Source organism: Ostrea edulis, chromosome 5 (genome assembly GCF_947568905.1).
Source record: "Ostrea edulis chromosome 5, xbOstEdul1.1, whole genome shotgun sequence".
Taxonomy (NCBI): domain Eukaryota; kingdom Metazoa; phylum Mollusca; class Bivalvia; order Ostreida; family Ostreidae; genus Ostrea; species Ostrea edulis.
This window is the reverse complement of record NC_079168.1, coordinates 40,250,007-40,275,499: the sequence shown is the minus strand read 5'-3', so window position 1 is coordinate 40,275,499 and position 25,493 is coordinate 40,250,007. Positions and strand designations below refer to the sequence as shown.

The 25,493-nt window shown below is 35.0% G+C and overlaps 1 protein-coding gene across 1 annotated transcript in view; it reads right to left on the bottom strand.

Moving 5' to 3' along the window:
* Window positions 1-25,493, bottom strand: part of LOC125650320 (nuclear RNA export factor 1-like) — a 30,556-nt gene that overhangs the window by 2,879 nt on the left and 2,184 nt on the right. The window contains exons 3-20 of the mRNA XM_048878503.2: window positions 22,552-22,681; window positions 15,824-15,876; window positions 15,603-15,679; window positions 15,270-15,353; window positions 14,017-14,121; window positions 11,271-11,342; window positions 11,012-11,081; window positions 9,870-9,958; window positions 9,101-9,208; window positions 8,072-8,181; window positions 6,392-6,428; window positions 6,110-6,178; window positions 5,868-5,984; window positions 4,657-4,703; window positions 4,344-4,411; window positions 2,368-2,489; window positions 463-505; window positions 216-288 (exon numbers count right to left, since the gene is read on the bottom strand). Of these exons, the coding sequence (XP_048734460.1) occupies window positions 216-288; window positions 463-505; window positions 2,368-2,489; window positions 4,344-4,411; window positions 4,657-4,703; window positions 5,868-5,984; window positions 6,110-6,178; window positions 6,392-6,428; window positions 8,072-8,181; window positions 9,101-9,208; window positions 9,870-9,958; window positions 11,012-11,081; window positions 11,271-11,342; window positions 14,017-14,121; window positions 15,270-15,353; window positions 15,603-15,679; window positions 15,824-15,876; window positions 22,552-22,681 (1,474 nt within the window). The remainder of the gene's footprint in view (window positions 1-215; window positions 289-462; window positions 506-2,367; window positions 2,490-4,343; window positions 4,412-4,656; window positions 4,704-5,867; window positions 5,985-6,109; window positions 6,179-6,391; window positions 6,429-8,071; window positions 8,182-9,100; window positions 9,209-9,869; window positions 9,959-11,011; window positions 11,082-11,270; window positions 11,343-14,016; window positions 14,122-15,269; window positions 15,354-15,602; window positions 15,680-15,823; window positions 15,877-22,551; window positions 22,682-25,493) is intronic.

Here is a 25,493-nt window from a genome sequence, read left to right as displayed (position 1 = left end):
TTCTCACAAACAGACACGTGGGATTTCACCAAGTGAAGTATATATCCTAGCTTAATACAATGACTCTACAGTATTCAGTGTATTTCTTATCCTGCGAACACAATGAAAGAGATGGTCAGAAATTTTTCCTCAAGATCACTGCGATTTATGCCATTTTCATATTCTTTCTTGATAGTATGATGTAATCTATATGCACGTATAGACCCTGTACATACCCAGACCCGTGTGGAACTGTAACAAATTTGCGACTAAAGGCTCTGGTTGGAGGCCTGTCGGACTTGCCTTCAGCTGAAAAGGACAAAATTATATCTTAAAAATATCTGCCCACAGTAAATTCATGTCGTGTACACAGTATATACTGTACAAGTGTATGAGCTTTGGATTTATAATTTGATTATGACAAATTATTTTTAAGCTTCCTCTTTTTGTAAACAAAATGATAATCTTTCACATGCTACTTACTCTCTTTAAAAACTCCTTCTACCACAAAACTTCTAAGGACCCCCTGAAACATGTACAAGTATATGTATATGTAAGTAAATTTATATAGGTAAGAGTCACAAAGTTTGAGACCAGCAGACTTACTTAGGACTTCAGAGTAATTAACAGCCACAATGAGAAAGTCAAACAGACTTCTGGGGGCTGATAAACATTCCCAATGAGGAAGTTATTAACAATAACTTACTGAGAGCTGATAAACATTCCCAATGAGGAAGTTATAAACAGTGACTTACTGAGGGCTGTTAAACATTCCCAATAAGAAAGTTATAAACAATAACTTACTGAGAGCTGATAAACATTCCTAATGATGAAGTTATAAACAGTGACTTATTGGGGGCTGTTAAACATTCCCAATGAGGAAGTTAGGAACAATAACTTACTGAGGACTGTTAAACATTCCTAATGAGGAAGTTATAAACAGTAACTTACTGAGGGCTGATCAACATTCCCAATGAGGAAGTTATTAACAATAACTTACTGAGAGCTGATGAACATTCCTAATGAGGAAGTTATAAACAGTGACTTACTGAGGGCTGTTAAACATTCCCAATAAGAAAGTTATAAACAATAACTTACTGAGAGCTGATAAACATTCCTAATGATGAAGTTATAAACAGTGACTTATTGGGGGCTGTTAAACATTCCCAATGAGGAAGTTATTAACAATAACTTACTGAGGACTGTTAAACATTCCTAATGATGAAGTTATAAACAGTGACTTATTGGGGGCTGTTAAACATTCCCAATGAGGAAGTTATTAACAATAACTTACTGAGAGCTGATAAACATTCCTAATGAGGAAGTTATAAACAGTGACTTACTGAGGGCTGTTAAACATTCCCAATAAGAAAGTTATAAACAATAACTTACTGAGAGCTGATAAACATTCCTAATGATGAAGTTATAAACAGTGACTTATTGGGGGCTGTTAAACATTCCCAATAAGAAAGTTATAAACAATAACTTACTGAGAGCTGATAAACATTCCTAATGAGGAAGTTATAAACAGTGACTTACTGAGGGCTGTTAAACATTCCCAACAAGAAAGTTATAAACAATAACTTACTGAGAGCTGATAAACATTCCTAATGATGAAGTTATAAACAGTGACTTATTGGGGGCTGTTAAACATTCCCAATGAGGAAGTTAGGAACAATAACTTACTGAGGACTGTTAAACATTCCTAATGAGGAAGTTATAAACAGTAACTTACTGAGGGCTGATCAACATTCCCAATGAGGAAGTTATTAACAATAACTTACTGAGAGCTGATGAACATTCCTAATGAGGAAGTTATAAACAGTGACTTACTGAGGGCTGTTAAACATTCCCAATAAGAAAGTTATAAACAATAACTTACTGAGAGCTGATAAACATTCCTAATGATGAAGTTATAAACAGTGACTTACTGAGGGCTGTTAAACATTCCCAATAAGAAAGTTATAAACAATAACTTACTGAGAGCTGATAAACATTCCTAATGAGGAAGTTATAAACAGTGACTTACTGAGAGCTGATAAACATTCCCAATGAGGAAGTTATAAACAGTGACTTATTGAGGGCTGTTTTAACATTCCCAATAAGAAAGTTATAAACAATAACTTACTGAGAGCTGATGAACATTCCTAATGAGGAAGTTATAAACAGTAACTTACTGAAGGCTGATCAACATTCCTAATGAGGAAGTTAGGAACAATAACTTACTGAGGGCTGTTAAACATCCACAATGAAGTTATAATCACGGGTAATTGAATCTTCACTAGCCATGAGTTTACAGTCCACGTCTGAGAGGTGAGGAGCGGATCATAAACCCTTGGTTAATAAATACTGGGTATCAGTGGAGTGGATCTAAGAAAATTGACTTACCGAGGAATGATCAACATCCACAATGAAGGAGTTGTAGTCATGTGTAGTGGAGGGCAGCTCACACAGTTGAGCTACTACGTTTATTCTCCCTTTTTTTAGCAACTTATTTTTCCTCACTGTTCCTACAAATATACAAAGATGTCATCTTACTTGATTTCTTTTAACACATTTCTAGTAAGAATACATGCTAAGAGTTTTTGTCAGAGATATCTAACTGTCTTTGCATGTTTGTATCCAAAAAAATTATAACTGTAAATGTTTCTCTAAATCACTTAATTCAAATAATAATTGCAAATACAAGAACAGGAGAGAATGCATGGTGTAATAACAAGAGGCCCATGGGCCACATAACTCAGCTGTGCATCAAAAAGCCTGGAGTGAACATGGGTCAGTATAGGCTTCATAATGTTTGCATAGGACAGATAGACAAATGGACTAACAGATATTTATATATAAATGGACTAACAGATATTTATATGTAGATGGACTAACAGATATTTATATGTAGATGGACTAACAGATATTTATATATAAATGGACTGGTGGACTACATACTGTGGAATCATTTTAATTTGTGGGGGTCAATGTTCGTGGATAAGCAAACTTTTGCTGGTTCGTGGGGACGTAATTTCATGGGTAAGCGATACAATGTCACCAGGAGAGATAACTCTACTTGATTTAAAAATGTTCGAGGACCAGTAAATTCATGGGTAAGAGTGATTCACGAAATCCACGAACATCAATCCAGGGCTTGAAGCTTATTTTTAAAGTCTCCAGTCCAGCCGGACTGATGGGGTATAATTTCAACCAGTCCGCAGAAAAATTTACCAGTCCAACAGTTTTCCAGAAATAATTAAACATATATATTTTGTTAATGTTATTAGAATGAATTGAACTCAATATGCCTCAGACAATATTGTAACACTTAAATAGGGGATTTCTATTTACCAATCCGATTCGTCTGTTATATCTACAGATCGAAGCATGCCAAATGTGTGTATAAAATTTCATAGGCATATTTTCCAAAATGATGCTTTAGAAAATTAACCAGTCCCATCGGACTGACTGAAACAAATGTTAGTCAGTCCGCCAGACTTTTAACCAGTCACAGACTGACGGGCATATGTTAATTTCAAGCCCTGCAATCCCTCATGAACAGTGATGATTCCACAGTATATTTACATGTAGACAGACAGATAGACTACAGATATTTACATGTAGATGTACTAACAGATATTTACATGTAAATGGATTACAGATATTTACATGTAGACAGACAGATAGACTACAGATATTTACATGTAGAAGTACTAACAGATATTTACATGTAGATGGATTACAGATATTTACATGTAGATAGACAGATAGACTGCAGATATTTACATGTAGATGGGGTAACAGATATTTACATGTAGATGTACTAATAGATATTTACATGTAGATGGACTAACAGATATTTAAATGTAGATGGGGTAACATATATTTACATGTAGATGGACTAACAGATATTTAAATGTAGATGGGGTAACAGATATTTACATGTAGATGGACTAACAGATATTTACATGTAGATGGGGTAATAGATATTTACATGTAGATGGACTAACAGATATTTACATGTAGATGGGGTAACAGATATTTACATGTAGACAGACAGATGGACTAACAGATATTTACATGTAGATGGACTAGCAGATATTTACATGTAGATGGACAAATGGACTAACAGATATTTACATGTAGATGGGTTAACAGATATTTACATGTAGATGGGGTAACAGATATTCACATGTAGATGGACAAATGGACTAACAGATATTTACATTTAGATGGACAGATGAACTGTTCACATGTAGATGGACAATTCACATGTAGATGGACAGATGGACTATTCACATTTAGATGGACAGACTGACAGATGACAATGTTGCTTTGTAGGCCACATATAAATTATCTAAAATTCAGCTTTCACTAACCTTGACTGTCTTTGCTCATTTTAACGAAGTTTCTGCTTTCTTGGAGGTAATTGTTTATATTTGGTTGCCTGAAAAATTCACATGATTGATATGCTTACATATACAAAGCATGATTAACACACTAACACATACAGAGCATACATATCTGGGATTAAGATTCATCACTCGCTATCTAAAATGACTTCAAATCCCGCATCAAAAGAACTATAACTGCCATGAAACTGCATGAAAGGGGTTCCATTAATCTTTAAGTGAAAGTGATTGGGAAAAAATTAATCCTAATGAACAGTGTATCTATGACCAAGTTACTCACGAATATTCTATGTTTGGATTCCTTGCAGCCGACAATGAAAACAATGCCTGCAATGAAAATCAGTGCATATCAATTTCATATGTGTGGTATTACCAATCTAATCTTATTCATTTTTTTTAGTAATTATTCATATTTCTGTTGATTATATTTTTCATAAAGTATCCTATATATTCATAATGAGTTCTCCTGTTGGATTGAGTAGGGCTTCTACTGTGCATCAGATTGAGTTGTTGTTTTTTATTGCACATTAGATTGAGTTGATATTTTTGCAACATTAAATTTCATTTGTCATTAAGTATCGTCCAATAGTCGTGATTCACTTAAAAGTTTACAGAGCAGTGTACATGTTTGTTCTCTGAAGATCTATCCGCCCTGTACGAGCTGAATCTTGTGGTATGCAAGAATCATATTTACTTCAGTCTTACTTTACTACAATATCTTTGTGTATGACACTTATTTTCAATTGCAATGTTTATACTCTATCATATCCTTGCAATAAATTATTTGACAATTTGATTAGAAGTTCAAAGGTCAATTTCTTACAGAACATATTTTTCTACTATAATTGCATGCTGCATCATTATGGGAAACTTATTGTTCATAGTTTATGATGTTTAACGTTAATTGTTTTGTTTTGCCAATGCCATATCATTTTCCATGAAATAAAACACAAAGTTGAGTTACTTCTTATTCCCTGCTGCTTGGTTACTTAAGAAATTAATCTCATTTTTGAATGTACATGAAAGTATGAACTGCAATGCTTCATGCTGATATACTTTTCATGAATCAAATTTCAAATTGAAATTTATTTCTTATATTCACATTCTACTTTCATTTCTGTCAGAATTCACTGCTGATAAAATGAACATGTTACATTTTTCAAGTAGTACTGTATTCACACGTGCATTACCTATAACTGTAGCACATTCACGAGGAAATGGCTGTCATAACAAGTATATCAAAAGTGAAAACACTGGAAAGGTAAATATTTGAATAAACACTGAGCTGTAAGGCCTTTACCACAGTACTCACTGCTTTCAAAACTGGAAACAAACCTCGTCACTATATGTAGTCATTCATTATAAGTAATTCATTATTTTAACAAATCTCATCACTATATATAGTAATTCATTATCAGTAATTCATTATTTTAACAAACCTCATCATTATATGTAGTAATTCATTATAAGTAATTCATTATTATGACAAACCTCATCACTATATGCATCGATTAATTGCTGCCTGTTGTCTGAATCATAAAGTGTAAAATACGCCTTCAGAAAATGCACAATGGAGCTCTGTATCTCGTCGTTGATGAAGAAACTCCCCTGAAAAGTTTTAGATTTAATAGTTTTTATTTTGAGCTTTTTATCATAGGATTTCATTATGGATATCATCCTGTGTTCCTACATTTAGATCATGTGTACAACACATGCAGATCTACTGTACTGACCTTCACAGCCGGCAGCTCGGAACTGGTTTCCAGATCAAAGACAATGGGTGGGGGCAGAGTATGTCCATCCTGAAAAAGAAATAAACATCGAGCAAACTGGCTTAAACAGTACCTGCATGTATCAAAGCAACTACTCGAATTGTCTTCTAAACTTGACTCAGAATTTATCGATTACTTTTGACACATGTAGCATCGATTACTTTTGTAGCATCAATTACTTTTGACACATGTAGCATCGATTACTTTTTACACCTGGCATGTAAAACAAGATCAAGGACTTACCAATATCAGAACTTTTGGAAACTTCTTCCTTACAGCGCTAAAATGTATCAAGTTTGTACAGAAATTGAAATCCTTTACAGTGCTTTCATATCTTTTACAATTTTGTCCGACTATCATATAAAATAATCATAAGAAAAGAAGTACATGTATATCAAAAATTGATAAGCAATTCTGTATCGATTTTAATTTGATCACAAGACTTGCCACACAATGATCGACCAAGAGAAACTATTTCAAATGTTGTTACAAAATCCTTTTTCTTTCTTTTTGTCCCACGTTACAAAACCATCTGTCATTAGACATCTTTTGATTGTGCATAGATAAAGTGACAAAACAAAATCTCTTTCTGTGACTGGACATGATCTTACTTTTAATTTTCACTGTACACTGCCTTATCTTTTAAAACGTATAACTATAGTGAGAAACTTCCATAAAAGAAAAATCTATGAATGTCAATGCAACAGTAAACACTTGTCACGTCATGGATGTTCAGAAAGTTGTGTGATCAGTAAACTTCACGTCATAGATGTTCAGAAATATGGCTGATCAGTAAACACTTATCATGTAATGGATGTTCAGAAAGTTGTGTGATGATTTAATGAATGATGCCTCCTCTCTTCCTGGCAACAGCCTTATCACATAAATGTTCCGACATCTGATCTGAGTGGAGTGATAATTGTTTTGTTGTTTTGGATGAGTTCAATTATCAACCTCTTTTAAAATTTCACAAATTTTTTAACAAGTTAAATGTTGTGTTAAAACATGCAAAAAACAATGCTTTGCACATTGTCTTTTAAGAAGGTGAAATAATTCCTTTTTCTTTTTTTTTTTGTTGATGTTGTTTTTTTGTTTCCACATTTTAAATTCTTTCCAAAAAACTTTCACAACAGCTATATAATGGAACATGACAACACTTTCAAGCAGAGAACAACATTTTATCTCCAGATCTCCTCACTTGTGAAAGCGCCAGTTGCCCCTGTTTTAGGTAGTCCCCCCTTGATGGGGGGGATCGTACCCGTCATTGGGAACAAGCCGCGTCACTTTCCATCAGATGTTGGAGACAGAATTCTGTCTGATGTGGCAAAAACTCTGCTACTTATCAACAGCAGGTTCACTGGATATACAGAGACATCACCATCATCACACAATAAATCCATATCATCTGTCCTTCCTTAACACTAGCCAAAGGTGCAGTATCAATATCAATAATGCTACATAGATTCTAAACTACAAACTTTTTCATCAATAAGGGATTGGGTCACTAACATGAAACACAGCACAATGTAAATACATGTATCATTTAAATCATATTAAATATAAATAGAATTTTGTGGATTAGGAAATCCATTATATTCTTTTTATGTATATATATCAAATGACAGAGTTTCACAGTTTTCTTCATTTCTCTTAATATCACTTCTACTTGGTTGATGGTCAGTATATGGCAAGCCTACATGTAATTCTGATTCAAGACATTGCAACAAACTAAATAGACATCAAGCAATTTTTTTCTTCCACCCTGTAATCTTTTCTCCCACACAATGCACAATCAAGTTCTTGGACTTGTGGAGAACTCCCAGTAAAGACAGTTTGCTGACAATATGAGAGATTAGAAACTTCATCCTCTACACAATCAGCCTCAGTCCTCCCCGGGTACTGAACTTGGTCAACCATCATTACCTAACGTAGGATGTTTGATCTTTGAACTTATCACAAAGGTCGTTTCCTTCTAGTATCAGATGTTCAAGCTTCCAATCTTGTAGCTTTCGCAGTTCATCAATATGAGACAACTAAAAAGTAAGCATGAAAAATGATATTTTGATGATGCAGGTCATGCAATTTCAATAGACCATTTTCAGAATAAAACAAGTTTGTCATTAGACTTGAGAACTGACCTTGTTCTTTCCCAGGTTTAATTTTTTAACATTGGACTTGAGAACTGACCTTGTTTTTTCCCCAGGTTTAATTTTTTAACATTAGACTTCAGAACTTTATACCTTGTTTTTTCCCAGGTTTAATTCTTTAACAACCCGACAAGAGCCCTGCGTTCAGAAACCGCAAATCTATTAACTGTACCATCAGTCAGAACTAAGACCTACGGTGAACGCAGATTCGACAAGGCTGCATCCACACTCTGGAACAATCTGCCTAGCCAGCTCAGAAACGCCAAAAATCTTGAATGTTTTAAACGTCTGTTAAAAACTCATCTTTTCTGTCAATCCTATAACCATTAAATAGCCATGTACTGTTAAATTTAATGAACTTTGGGCACATTTGTGTTTTAGATTCCTTTGAGTAGTTTTACTTGTTTGTTTTTCATATATTTAGGACGTTGTATGCTTGCATCATATTTTATATTTTAAATTGTCTTGATTTGTACTTTTTATCCATTATGACATAATGTTGCATTCATGCTTTTATGTGTAAGGATTATTCGTTGTGTATTCTATGGTTTTTCTTTTAATTATCAATTGTAAATTTTAGTATGTTGTACAGCGCTTTAGAGTATTTTTAGATAAGGCGCTATATAAGTGTATTTTTATTATTATTATTATTAGACTTGAGAACTTTATACCTTGTTCTTCCCAGGTTTAATTTTTTAACAATACACTTTCTTTCCCAGGTTTAATTTTTTAACATTAGACTTGAGAACTGGCCTTGTTCTTGCCAAGGTTTAATTTTTTAGTATTAGACTTGAGAACTTTATACCTTGTTCTTCCCCAAGTTTAATTTTTTAACATTGAGAGCCTTTGTGGGTAACTCCCTCATTGTCTCCAGTGATATCAGCCTGTTGTCACTGACATCTAGTTCTTCTAGCTGTAAAAAAAAATAAAACTTCACAAATGAAAGGGCTTTACATGTATGGGATCATCTTTGCTCTACAATTTGTACAGATATAAGGTGAGACAAATGGGAATGTTAATTCATATCTATGAAAGCTTATACTGATATGTAAAACATGAAGTATCAAAGTGTCAACATGGATTTCTAATTTCATTGACAGATCAATATGCAGTGAGTACTGGTTTAAGGACAGACAACCTCAGGTCTAATGAAAATACAAAACTTATCATCAAAGAGAAAGTTGAAGAGGGTGTGACCCTTCATTTGAACAAACTTGAATCCCCTTCACCCAAGAATTTTTGTGCCAAGTTTGATTGAAATTGGCAGAGCAGTTTCTGATAAAAAGTTAAATATGTGAAAAGTTAACACCCCTAACGGGTGAAATTTTGATCAGGAAAGCTCACTTAAATAAAAAAAAAAAACAACCCAGTAACAGTCATTTTTATGGATAATTTTCATGGGAAGTTCAATTGCTAAAATTCAAGTGATACTTGAGATATCTTCCAAAAGCCAAGGTGTTACAGACAGATAGATGAATAGACCCAAGTTCATATCATATCTTAACTACAGACAGGGGCGATTAGGAAATTCACTTAAATTCTAATTACATAAATGAGAAATGTACAAATCCTACCTCAGGAATGTTTTCGTCTATGATTTTGATGACACTGGTCATTACACTTCTTCGGCTCAGTGCCATAAACAAATTCTCTGCCATCAATGCTACAAATGGTAAAAAAAAATACTTATCTCATTGACATACAGCATTATATCTCTTTAACACAAAAGTTATACTGTCAACCAATTATTTTAAATTAACGTAGTTCCACACTCCTGTGACGTCATAAGATTGTGCAAAGTCAATAATTTAATGACTGGATCATAAATTTTGTTGGAGTCTTTTTCAATAGTTATTGTAAAAGATCTTGTTAGCCATAAAATATTTCAAAAGTCTTAGTTATATTTGAATAGTCAATGATGCGTTGCAAAATATTGAATCCAAGGACAATAACTCTGTTTTCATTAAATTATTTATCAAGTCCATTATGCAATAGATTTCCTATATTTTTCACAAACATTTTACCAAGGTGATAAGGAATTATTATCTGTGTCTTTTCATGAAATTACATAAAATTTTAATCCATGAGTGGTTTTGAATAGTTCAGTTGTATGGTGCCAGACTTAGGGTTTTTATGGGGGTATACATACTCTGGAAGCTATAGATTTGAAATCATTAAGGAAAGGTATGGATTTTTTTCCATAAATAACTATAACAGATGTACATCTACTAATATAAACAGAAAAAATGATATGTAAACCATGCTATAAGGAAATTGTGTCCATATTTGTTTGTTTTTTAACATTTTGGAGAATAAGGCTAATTCAATAATTTTGCACTTATTATACTAAAACTTGATGAACATATTGAAAATGACATGTGTTTTAGTTATTGACATGTTTCCTGATAAATAAATGCAATTTAAAATTTTTGTTGTTGTTTTTATTTTAAAACAACAACAGATAACTGTTTCCAATGAATTTCATAAAAATCTACATAGGGGTACATTACTTCAGTAGTGTCTGTAATGAAAATAAATCTGGAAATCCTTAACTAATTTGCCTTTTCTCATTACTCTGAATGTTAATCTATTGATTCCAAACAAAAAAATGCTACCTAAACCCCAAAAATCCAGGACTAAGGACCCACCTTAATAGAGCAGTAAATTCTAACACACACAGATCTCCATTAATTTTAGTCACTTTTTCATAACTTACCCTGGTCCTTGGCCAAACAACTGAGGTTGAGCGATTTTGTTGATGGGTCGTATCTTGAACTCATACAAACCTGTAGACAAACATTTTCTGTGATTACATCATTATGCTTGATTTGTGTTAAAGACAATATTTATTTTGTAATATTTCTGATAAACAATTGATTCCACTTTACTTTCTACTATCAGCTTCTCTATTACATCATTGTTGATCTTTATTACTTTCAGTTTCTATCATTCTTCAATGTTGATATGTTACATACTTTCAGTTTCTCTAGTGCTTCACTGTTGATCTCTGTTACTGGTGGAGAGCAGGGTTTCACAATCAAAATCATCTGAAAAGATAGAAGGAACATCATTTCCGTGCATGCAATATACAGGTTCCACATAGCCATGGTCTGGGGAATTCTACTGCAGAAATACATTCACCTGTACTTCATATACTGGTTTCATAGTAATCAAATTTCATATTCTTCTCAAAACATAATAATTTCTTTGGTGCATATATGTTTACAAGGCTTTTCCAAAGCAATTTGGAAATGTATTGCAGGCCTTTCCGATTGGGAATTTTATAATGTTTAATTAAAACTTAGGAAATCCATATTGTCAATAGAATGACAATATTCAAGTACTGTACACATATCCCCCCCCCCCCCCCCCCCCCCCCCCCCCCCCCCCCATCAGGTACAAATTTCTGCTATGTTTGTGGTCTTTAAAAATCTGTGGACTACAGAGAAAAAATAAAATACTAATTTGGGAAAAATCAACAACTTTTTGAAGGACCACAATGTAAACTAGGTTATACAACTAATTGTGCAATCCTGTATAAATAAAGGATATTATTATTATTATTATTTAAGGGAAAATAGAATTTGGGAATGGGGCTGAATTTTTGCCCTACATGAAGCAGAGGAAAATCTCTGATCTATTAAACTTGTGGACAAATGCCCTTCATTCCTTCAATTAAAGCCATTACCCCCTTGAGCATGTGATTTTATGCCCCTCTCAAATTCATCAAGCATTCTGCAAGCAATACGTGTCCCCTAACAGCCCCAAGTTATGTTGTTCACATAATATTCTGCATGAATAATCTAATGTAAATTACCTATATGAATATGGATTTCACACAATAAACAAAAAATTCACAGAAATAGTCAGAGTACAAGAATTAAAGGGATTCAGTCAACCATAAAAGTCTTAACATTGATCAAGAGTAACGAAAGCAAAAATTATTCTGTATCTAAACATTAAATGCTGAAATATCAAATTACAGTCTCCTCAGTTCTGGAAAACTACATTCAACCCAAAGTACAATAAAGGTTGTAAAAACAATCAACTTTAATGGAACTTCAACTTGTTCTGTAAACATTAGCATATCACATTTATATCAAATTTCAGTTTCCTAAATTAATGCATAGTATAAAACAAAGTCTGGAAAACTTTAATTAAAATAGTTCAGTCAACTTAAGATCTAGCCTTACCATGAGTACCCCATTAATACACTTTTTGTCGAGCCTTACAAGTCAGCACTGCTCTGTTTCTTAATACAAAATCGAACTGACCTTTTCTCCTTAGCAAATAAAAACCATTCACCCAAGTGTCAACCTATTTTTATCAAACTCCACACCTGGGTAAATTTGAGTGTCCGTATGGTATTTACATGTACTGAGTAATGAAGCAGTGGAGAAAATCGCATGTTTGTGGGAGGAGAAGGAAAGCTCTGCCATATTTCCAGTGAGAAATATCACAAGCAGGAAGCAGGGAATAATTCAATACGCATTAGGGTCTTCGAGTATTAACTCCTGTAAAAGTGCATGATGTGCACCATGTTACTGCATATCAACTGACAAGTCAAAACGCATCTGTTTATTTTCTTCCTCCTTTTTTTAAGAGCAAATGTCAGTAAAACTACTGTCACCGCCCTAGTTACATTGTCTTCCATTTTTGCAACTAAATGTAATATTTACAACTAAAACACACAAGGAATTTATGGTAGTGTTTATTGTCTTACAAGGCTGCTTTAGTGTGCGGACACAAGAGCTGTACGGCTAGCAAAACTTGAACATTTTATGACTAACCTTACCATCTGTACTGGTCTACGGTATTACAATTTCTGTTGGAATAATTTTTGTGACAAAAGTGACACTTGATCTGTATCTATTCTGATATTAGATGACCACATATCAAATCTTAGATTCCTAAATTAATGGATTGCAGTAGAGAAAAGTCCAGAATACGACACTCAGTACTGAGTACAACAAATCTCGTAAAAATCAGTCAACTCAATCTGTAAAGTTAACAGCCATTAGCAACTCACAGACCAAATTTCAGCTTCCTACATGTACATCAAAGTAAGATTAAAATAATGTTTAGAAAACTGAGTATGTTGCGACAGACAGACAGACAAGTTGTGACAGACGGACGGACCGACAGACAAGTTGTGACAGACGGACGGACTGACAGACAAGTTGTGACAGACAGACAGACAAATTGATACAGACAGACAAGTTGTGACAGACAGAAGGAAGGACAGGGAGCAAACTAGTAGTTCCCATCCGCTTTGCTGGAAGGGGACGAGAAACAAAAAAATTCCTGTTCAATGAATTCAATAATTTATTGTATATTGTTTAACATCCCTATCAATAATTTTTTGCTCATATGGAGACATCACCATTGCCGGTGAAGGGCTGCAAAATTTAGGTCTATGCTTGGCGCTTACGACCTTTGAGCAGGGAGGGATCTTTATCGTGCCACACCTGCTGTGACATGGGGCCTCAATTTTTTGCAGTTTCATCCGAAGGACCACCACATTTAGTCACCTCTTACGACAAGCAAGTGGTACCGAGGACATATTCTAACCCGGATTCCCAAGAGATTTCAATAATGGAAGACATCACTGCACATGCTATACCATTTGACAAAATTTTAAATTTCTACAAGATTGATACATTTCAGTATTTATGGTACAAATATTTCAAACCTGGGAGAGATGAGGATTATAAACATTACCTTGAATCCGTTCGGTAATTGAATTTTCTTATCCTGACTTCTTATTGCCATGGCCTCCTGTTTCTCTTGCACAAAAAATATGGCTTTTTCTTGTTCAAAGTGAAACTAGATAAAAGAAAAAATAAATTGCACTACATGCACCTATATTGTACATACTGTAGATTACTTACTATATGTGTATAATTCATATCTGTGCTGATTAGTGTGAAGAACCTCTCTCAAGATAAAGTCTCATTTTGATGCATTTATCATTAATCAAAATACATGTGATGTATTTGTTTGGTCGGGTAGGGAGGTACACGAGTAATCATAATTTGCTCGTTTGCAGTTCAGAGATCTCCAGTAGATCTCTATTGTCTACTTCTCAAAGAGCAAGTAGAGACTGGCGACATACTGGCAATATCCTGGACCAGTTCTGGAGATGGAAAACAAATAGACCCATGTAGATGTAGGTCCTTGTGTAAAGCCATCACAATCATACATTCTCCTGCATTGATCACTGATTAAACTAGAGATTGTTTAATGAAAAACAAATGTCTCCCCAGCTCCCCAAATTGGAAGTGCATCAAATGAAACCTCCTCTTAATGTACTGCATGGTATGGAGGAGAAAGCATGGACAGGAACATAGACATTATGAATTCTGATAAGCCATAAGATATAGAAGTGTTCACAAACTATTTTACAACCTCCATCCCTCTTAGATCCACTACAACTTTAAGGACAACAATTGGATCCTCCTGTCCCAACAATATGCACATCTACAAATGACCCTGAAGTATTGCACAAAGTCACAAGACTATAGGATAAGCCATAAAAGGAGAAGTGTTCACAAGCTATTTTAACATCCTCCACCACTCTTAGATCCACTACAACTTTAGGAAAATAATTGTTCAGTTTCAAGTCTGTCCGATAAGCCATATAGGAGGATTTTGTGACAGACAGACGGACGGACAGAAAGAACTAAAACAATATGTCTCCCACTGGAACAGGGGAGACATAAATACATGATTGTAGATATCGGTCCTTCTGTGTAAATCCATTACAGTCTTACACTCTCCTGCACTGAGGTAGATTGATATTTTCAACCCAATGAAGTACCTGGTATTCACGTAATATACAGACTCTACAGTATCCAGTATAAATATGCAGACTCTAAATAAGGAGACTCAGTTTTGCTCTGTTTAGTATGATTCATCACAAGAATACTAGAGGAAGTCCACGCTGATCACAAAGTTTATTTACATGTACTTACATTGACAGGATTGAACGGTGTGTTTAGTCTATCTCTCAGTGACTTAAGTATAAAATCTTTTCCACCTTTTCTGCCAAACGGTATCTGCAGTAGGAAAATAAACCAAACGTAAACTTAAAATTGATAAAGGCTAATTCCATTACAACCATGATTACTAAACTGAATCTCTTTTACAGTAAACAAATATGATTTTTTATATTTCATTTATTTATGCATCTTTTTTTTATTTGGATAATTTCATAAAATTCCATTGATTTGTCATCTAATTATCAACACAACATAATAAAGTGTTCAATATGAAATACAGAATGATGTTAATAAGAATCATCTTACAACCACTTTATGCCACTGCGGACTGTCAGAATCTGTAACAGGGATACCCAATCTCTGCATCACTGCATAGTTATCCCCTATCACCAAAAACAAAACTCATGTACAGCTATGTGAATGTCGAGTTACATGTATATTTATAATCATTGCAAAAGATATATAGAATATTATGAAAATTTTAAAAATAACACCAAGAACAATAGGTAGTAGGAAATACAAGGTACCATTTCTATTTTTTCCTCTTCCAGCAGATCTTCTTGGTACACCATACGGAGAACTGAAATGATGAATTAGCAATACAGTTTATACTATCTCACACTAATACATGTACATTCATGCAGATATTTAGAGCATAGCAACTGTTTTCAATCATTATGTCTTCTTTGTGGATTGAAGAGACCATCCTTTTCCCACTGATAATTCAATTTTGGAAAAGATAAAAACCTGTTTCCTTTCCGTTATTTCCATAACCTTAATATGAATCTTTAGACAATCATATAAATAACCTTAATATGAATCTTTAGACAATCATATAAATAACCTTTATGTGGCAGGGTGATCTTTATATCTAATTGAATTTTCTACATTTTTCAATACTAAGCTCTGCTATATTAATTGAATGAAATCTATTCACAACATTCTATTGACCAGGTTGTTTGTAGGAATTCACTCACTCTAGCTAAAACCAGTTTAATAACTTTTTCTTCTATAAATAAGTTTCGCGGGCTTTTTCATCAGTGCGGGAAATTTGTTTTCGAGGGAGTAGACCTATACATGTAGCTGCCCGTTGTGCCACACCTTAAGGTATATATTTGAAATGTTTATTATTAACTGATTGATAATTATGTACGTTGAACTAGTTTTTTATCAGTATATTTCTCTACTATGAAATGACCGTTTTTTTGATCAAGGACTATAAATTTTGTTACTTTTTGAAGTAAAGTAATAAAGTCGATCATATACATTTCATTGGAATATTTTGACTTCTTTAAAGGGAAATACGAATATGAATTTATGTAATTGTATATTTTGTTGCATATGTAATGTGGTGTGTGATTTGTTAATTTCAGATCTGCCATTGCCTTTAGTTGTTAATAAATTTAATAAAACCTACGTCGCTTGGTTATATTTGGCGTCGCCGGTTATCCCGCATCAACTTTGTAAGGCAATGGCTTGTGGTAACAACGGATGGCGGAATTCATGGGTAGATCTCTCTACATATTAATATCGTGGACGCCGTGAGTACTTTGTGCTGGATTTCACACCTACCCGACAACGACAATGGCGGCTCACCCGACCGTGAAGTCATTACAAAAAGAGGTTACCGCATTGCAGAATAAAATCAGTGAAATGGGCTGGGAAAATACTGAAGCGAAAACAGTGTATGTACAACGAGATCGAACACTTCCCAAATTTAACGGTTACAACATGGACATCGAGGACTGGATAGAGGATGTCCATTACGCAGCACGCGGAACAACGACAGAAGAGGGCGCGGATCTAATCTACCAACACCTATCTGGAAATGCGAGAGACGAAATCAAGTTCCTGGATGGAAATGTGAGAAAAAATCCGTTGCAAATGATCAATGTATTAAGAGAAGCTTTCGGGGATAAAGAAAATGCTATGAAACTACAAAAGAAATTTCTAGATAGAAAACAGAGCGAAAGTGAAACTCTACGTCAATATTCATACGCACTTATGGATATCATGAAAAAGTTATTGCGCAAGGATTCGTCAGTGTTTAGGAATGAAGATAAAGCCATGCGTGACCAGTTTTCAGGAAACGTCAGGGATACCTTTCTACGGAAACATCTAAAGCGTATTCTGCGGACACAGCCGGATATAACATTTATCGAACTTCGTGAGGAGGCTACACTCTGGGCAGAGGAAGACGAAAACACCGATGTAAAAGACTCAAGTGAAAAACAAATTGAGAAATCAAATGAAACGAAACTTGATATGTCAACAAAACAATCGGAAAGCGGAAGTGAAAGCAGAATCAAAGAACTGTCCGAAATGTTGAAGAAACAATCGCGACAAATAGACAGTTTAACAAAAGCAGTTAATTCAACGCAAAGGTATGAACCTGACTGGTATTATGAACGACCACTGATATGTTTTGGATGCAAGAAGCAGGGCCACAAAATAGCTGACTGTCCATCAAAATCCGAGTCTACAAATGCAGATTCAAAACGTCAGTCTACAAAAGCTCCACCGGAAAACAACAGCCCTTCGTAATGCCAAGTCCAGTTATAGAAGGGAATCAAACGGACTCTTGGAGAATGAACACTCGATTAGTCGGTAAATGTCCTACTACATTTGTAAATATGAACGGTGTTAAAGTAAATTGTTTAGTAGATACTGGTTCATCAGTTTCAACAGTGACTGAATCTTTTTATCAAAAACATTTAAAAGCAGCAAGCAAACTGAATACTGACATTGTGTTTTCACTGAAAGCTACAAATGGATTTTCTATTCCATTCATTGGATACGTAGAGGTCAACATAGAGGTCATGGGTCAGCTATTAGAGCAAGTTGGAGTATTAATAGTGAAGGACTCTGTTGACTATGAAACTCGACAACGCAAAGAGAAAATTCCGGCTATTTTAGGAATGAACACTATTTCACTTTGTAGAAAGCTATTGGAAACACAACATGGCACTGATTACACAGAAAAAGTAGAAGAGATTTCAGTGAACAACAAGTTAAAGGAACAATTCAAAGCGTGTAACAGAAATGTAAAACATGATGTCATAGGATATGTGAAAGTCTGTGCTAAATCTCCAGTTCGCATTCCTGGAAAATCAGTGACTGTTATCAATGGTACAGGACCAAAGCTACCAAGATTATATGAAGCAATGGTGGAACCTTTATCATCTAATCAGCATTTGTCGTCAAATATTATTGTCGTTCGTACTTTAACCAAAGTGAACCGGGGATTTTTGAGTTTCCGCATAGCAAACGTTGGCAGTGACGAAGTGTGGCTAGCACCCAGAGCAAGAGTTGCAGTTCTTGTACATGGTGAGATAGTTGAAAATCATTCTAACATTGAATTTACCAGGCATGGAAACATTGAAGAAATTTACATTCAAGAAGAACTGATGTGCAGTGAAACTAAATTAACTAACAAAGTGCCGAGTGATTTTCAAATTCCCTCTGAGATTGATAAACTGAATTTGAATTCAGCTCAGATGAACGAGATTCGATCCCTGTTCTACAGAAATCGTGATGTATTTTCACAGAACGATGATGACATAGGCTATACGACTACAATCAAGCATAGTATACGAACAATGGACAATCAACCAATAGTGCAACCTTATAGACGAATTGCGCCATCTCAGTACGAGGAGGTGAAATCACATATTCGTAAACTGTTGAACAATGGCATTATAAGGGAGAGTAGTAGTCCATATGCATCACCTATTGTCTTGGTACGGAAGAAAGATAATTCGCTTCGGTTGTGTGTGGACTACCGTAAGCTTAACAGCAAAACTCAACGTGACGCTTACCCATTACCTAGACTGGAGGAATCGTTTGATGCTTTGTGTGGTGCAAAATATTTTTCAACTATGGATCTTACCAGTGGGTATAATCAAGTGGCTGTAGACGAGAATGATGTTGAGAAAACTGCATTTACAACACCCATGGGCCTATATGAATACCTTCGTATGCCATTCGGTTTATGCAACGCGCCGGCTACGTTTCAGCGGTTAATGCAGCACTGCTTTAGGGATGAAATATTTAACATATTATTAGTATTTCTGGATGATATCATTGTGTATTCAGAGGACATTCCAGAACATGTTAAACGATTAGAAACTGTGTTTAGAATAATACGTGAACATGGATTAAAATTAAAAATGTCGAAGTGTAAATTTTTCCAGAGTGAAGTTCGCTATCTTGGACATGTTATATCTTCCAAAGGAATTAAAACTGACCCTGAAAAAATCAGTGCGGTACAGAATTTTGAAAAACCGTCAACAGTGAAAAAATTGAAATCTTTCCTTGGATTGACGGGTTACTATAGACGCTTTGTTAAAGGATTTAGTGACATTGCAGCACCATTGCACAAGTTATCCCAACAGTTTACACCTCATCCAAGGAAGCCATTTGGAAATAAATGGGATTCTAAGTGTGACACTGCATTTTGTAAACTGAAAGAACTTCTGGTGTGTTCTCCTATATTAGGGTACGCAAATTTCCAAAACCCTTTCATTCTTGAGACGGATGCCAGTATGCGTGGTCTGGGAGCAGTTCTCTCACAACTCAACAACGGAAAACCACATGTGATTGCCTACGCCAGCAGATCGCTAAGACCAAATGAAAGAAACATGCAAAACTACAGTTCACGGAAGCTAGAACTTTTAGCGTTAACGTGGGCAATTACAGAAAAATTCAAGGACTACTTAATTGGATCAAAGTTCACTGTGTTTACTGATAACAATCCGCTGTGTCACCTACAAACATCTAAACTCAGTGCAACAGAACAACGTTGGCTATCAAAATTGGCTATGTTTAATTTTGATGTGAAATTTAGACCAGGTCGGAATAACGCAAATGCAGACGCCCTTTCACGGATGAATGATCCAAATGACGCATTGAGGCAGAGTGATTTAGAGGTTATACTGGAAAAGTTCTCTGATTCTACAAAAGTACCTTCAGAATGTTCAGACTTGCAGAAAAGAAATACACCTAGTGAGTTTATTAATGAAGAATATGACACTTTCCCGTCTCTAAAATTGAACGAAATCCTATCTCTACAGTCCGCTGACTCAAACATTGGAACATTTCTTAATATATTCAATGAGGGAGTGAAACCAACGAAAAAAGAAATGAGAAAACTACCGAGAGCCGTGGTTACATTGATTCAGCAGTGGGATAAATTGATGTTTGTCAAGGGAGTACTTTACAGAGTGGTAGCAGATCCTACGTTAGGGGATTTAAAACAGCTTGTTCTACCCAGATCGTTGCATGAGAAAGTGTTGATCAGTTGTCATGACAATCTAGGACACCAAGGTATTGAGAGAACATTCTCCGCTATTCGATCACGATGTTACTGGCCGGGAATATTTAATTCGGTGAAAGATTACTGTAAGCGTTGTGAACGTTGTGTTATTTCTAAGATGCCTCAACCAGCTGTTCGGACTACCATGAATCATCTCATCGCTTCCAAACCGTTACAAATTCTGGCAATCGACTTTACCGTTCTGGAGCCAGCACATGGTAAGGAAAACGTTCTCGTGATGACGGATGTCTTTACGAAATTTACTCAAGCCGTTGCGACTAAAGACCAAAAAGCAGATACCGTTGCAAACGTACTTCTCAATGAGTGGTTTTACAAGTATGGTGTACCGGATCGTCTACATTCTGATCAAGGGCGAAATTTTGAAGCAAATGTCATTGCTCAATTGTGTAAGATGTATGGGATTTCACGTTCACGCACCACTCCTTATCATCCCGAAGGAAACGCTCAATGTGAAAGATTTAATAGAACTCTCCACAACTTATTAAAGGCACTTACACCTGAACGTAAGCGACATTGGCCGAAACATCTTCCAGAGTTACTATTTTCCTACAACGCAACGCAAAATACAACAACAGGATACAGCCCCTTTCATCTTATGTTTGGACGTCTTCCTAAACTACCGATTGATTTTCTACTTGGATTCTTACATGACGACGATGACGATCTGATGTCTACTGATGAATGGATCAGAAACCACCAAGACCGACTAAAGTACGCGTTCGACAAAGCTGGTGACCGTACATCCATGATGGCGGAATACCGGAAGTCTACCAACGACTGTAGAGCATTCGAGCCGAACTTGGACATTGGTGACAAGGTATATGTTAGAAACCGTCAAGTGCGTGGCCGTAACAAAATACAAGATTCATGGGATTCAACTGTGTATCGCGTAGTGAACATTTCAGGAAACGTTATAGCTGTTGTATCCGATGGTGGCTGCCAGAAAACATTAAACCGCCGTGACGTTACCAAATCTGTTTCAAGATGACAATTCTATACATATTATGTCTGATATTATGAACTTTTTTTGTTGCTTTGTGTTTTCATGTAAATATTATTAGTAGGAAGTATGTGGCTGTTTATATTTGATTAATGTTTTTCATTTATCGAGACGCTAAATTTAAAGCTGGGGAGTATGTGGCAGGGTGATCTTTATATCTAATTGAATTTTCTACATTTTTCAATACTAAGCTCTGCTATATTAATTGAATGAAATCTATTCACAACATTCTATTGACCAGGTTGTTTGTAGGAATTCACTCACTCTAGCTAAAACCAGTTTAATAACTTTTTCTTCTATAAATAAGTTTCGCGGGCTTTTTCATCAGTGCGGGAAATTTGTTTTCGAGGGAGTAGACCTATACATGTAGCTGCCCGTTGTGCCACACCTTAAGGTATATATTTGAAATGTTTATTATTAACTGATTGATAATTATGTACGTTGAACTATTTTTTTATCAGTATATTTCTCTACTATGAAATGACCGTTTTTTTGATCAAGGACTATAAATTTTGTTACTTTTTGAAGTAAAGTAATAAAGTCGATCATATACATTTCATTGGAATATTTTGACTTCTTTAAAGGGAAATACGAATATGAATTTATGTAATTGTATATTTTGTTGCATATGTAATGTGGTGTGTGATTTGTTAATTTCAGATCTGCCATTGCCTTTAGTTGTTAATAAATTTAATAAAACCTACGTCGCTTGGTTATATTAATATGAATCTTTAGACTATCATATAAATAATCTTAATATGAATCTTTAGACTATCATATAAATAACCTTAATATGAATCTTTAGACTATCATATAAATAACCTTCTCCTAATCACAAGAAAGTCACTGTAAGATTTATATTGACATTAAATTGTAAATCGGCCCTTTTCAAATTCCTCAATGAAAACAATTCTATTTACAATCTTTCCCTGGAAGAGGAGGTGCCATCGTCATCCATGCTGAAGTCTCCATCCTCATCTAACCGACTCCTGGGGTTAGGTCCGCCCCTTCCTCTCCCTCGTCCTCTGCTGTATCCACCCCGTCCACTACCTAAAACAGGAAACTGTTCATCAACAATCATATCACTACCTAAAACAGGAAACTGTTCATCAACAATCACATCACTAGTCTACCTAAAACAGGAAACTGTTCATCAACAATCACATCACTAGTCTACCTAAAACAGGAAACTGTTCATCAATAATCACATCACTAGTCTACCTAAAACAGGAAACTGTTCATCAACAATCACATCACTACCTAAAACAGGAAACTGTTCATCAATAATCATCCACTACCTAAAACAGGAAACTGTTCATCAACAATCATCCACTACCTAAAACAGGGAACTGTTACTGTGGATTTACAGTAAGTGTGAACGAAACATATCGGCAAGTACATGACGTGCTCCAGATAGTTCAATGGAAAGTCCCCGAGTGATTTTAAAGAGCGCTTTGGATTGGTAGGTTAAATTATAGGTAGGCATTCCCAAGTCTTTGGCATTATATTATCTCGTGCTTAACAAGTGTAAGTTTCACTATTTGATTTCAATGTAAGTTGCACCGTACGTAGCGTGAGATTCAATATCGGTTTTGATTTGACAACGGAGATTTGAGATTACGTTAATAAAATGTCTTGTAAAGTTTATCTTATATATACTAGATATCTACATGTATAAAAGTAATGGGATATCTCATAAAGAAAAAAATATAAGATGTCTTATAAAAGATACAAGATATCTCGTAAACTTTAGAAGATATAACTTTTATCAGATCCCTTATAAATTTTATCTTTGGAATAAACGTGCCATACTTATAATCCATCCCAGTATCAATAGGTATGGGAAGGGGGGGGGGGGGAACAGGGTGAAAAAGGCGGGCTCCGATATGTAAAGAAAAGGCAGGATAACAATACCCCAGAATTCAAATAGTGTTGAATATTGAAAAGAAAAAAGAAGGGATCGAAAATGCTGCGGGAAAAGGCAGGATCCGCAGTTGCCTCTATATCCTAATAAAAATTGAAAGGTTACTCCCTTAAATTCCTGTAAATACTTGTCAGTTTTAAGTGATCAGAAATTTCAGTACATGTTTCTATAGGCGATTTTGTCCATTTAAGAACGATGCTTTTGTTTTGTTGTCTCTTTCACATTCGCAGTTTCCATATCGTTATTTTTTTATTTTTAAATAAATCTCTCAGAGGATATTTTCGAAATCTTACAAAGCATTGGATAAGGGCGAGATCAAAAGATCGATGTCAGAAAAATTTCTAAATTCAAATAGTTGGGAAGAGGGGGTAAAAACTTGTATGTTTCTGTCATCCGACATCGATTACACTTTAGTGGGAAAAATAGACAACTGACTAAATATTTAATAGTTTCAATGTACACTTTCATTTGTTTTACTTGTTAATCAATTAGTTTGGGGGGGGGGGGGGGGGGGGTGTCTTGGTGAGAACTATGCGAACTCAAGTTTTCTCAAACATTGAACATTTGATCTCACCCCTAAAATAATTTGTCAGATTAAGTAATAAGATCAATAGATATTCTACTTGGAGAAAACATTTATTTTCAACACATGGCAATTGGATGCTTTGATGTCTTTTACTGTACATTTTCGTAAGAAATTCGGAAGTAACCATCGCTAGATACTGTTAATTGAATGAACAACTCCAAGTTCTGTGAATTCTAGCAAAAACTAAATTCCCCAAACCATCCCTCTCCTGTACATGTAACACATTATTAAAGAAATGCAGCATTTCGTTAGCATTAGACGCGCCTTTTATAACGTCATAATAAACCACAGCAAAGGTTGATTGTTAATGTTGCATTACTGGCGTATCTTTGAACCTATATCGCCGGTCCACCCCTAACTGCATGTCCATGATTGCGATTACCGGCTGTACAAACGCGACACTCGCTTCATCAAAAAAAATATATGTATACATGTATATATAACTGACTCAGCCTAAATTGCAATAAAATCAGTAGCAAAGAAGTTTTTAACACTTCGTTTGTGTTCAGACCACAGGGACTCGTCACGAATTGACCCTCTCTATTCTATATTAACATTTATTTGTAAATATAGAATAGACGATGACAAGCCCCTGTGTTCAGACGAAATATACTTCTCTTGGATTTTGTTTGCAGTTTCTTGAAAGTCATTTCCCAAAAAATTTCTCGCAGCTCTACAAATTAAAGACACCGATGGTACATTGTCAGGGGTACAAATATGTCTTCTTAATAAATTTTGTCTTGATTTCTCTATTATGTACACTTAATTTCTTTTTAATTTCATACTCGATAAACAGAAGTACATCCGGTGTGAGCTTCGTTGGCGACACTTTCGGTGCAAGAGTTCCCATGATTGACAATTTTATAACGTGGCCTTTGCGACACCTAATTTCTTACTGATTTTACCATAAAATAAACCCTCGGCATGTAATTTTAAAATCAACGTCATTGTTTTAGTTGGTATTGGTTTTCCCTTTTCGCAGAGTCTCTTCCATTGTGCTAAAAGATAATGTAATGACACATTAGTGTAAAGACACGTGTGCCCATCTAAAATTATTTTTATTCTCGCCCCTTTAAATATTGGCCCAATCGCGGTGATTGTTCTTTCCTTGATGCGTCATCATTGACAGATTTGTTTTGAAATCAACTATCCGGGACGGCGAATGAACTTGAGAAGCTGAGTTGTTCACATTACTGTAAATTCACAAGATAATTGGCCTTGAGGTTATAAAAAATTTACCATACTCAAACTCAGCCAAGTTTGTTTTGAGTACAACTCTGAGCAAGCTTTGAAACATACTTGAAAAATCTTGAGTATGTACTCCATTTGAGTGTGAGAATAATTTTTAAAAA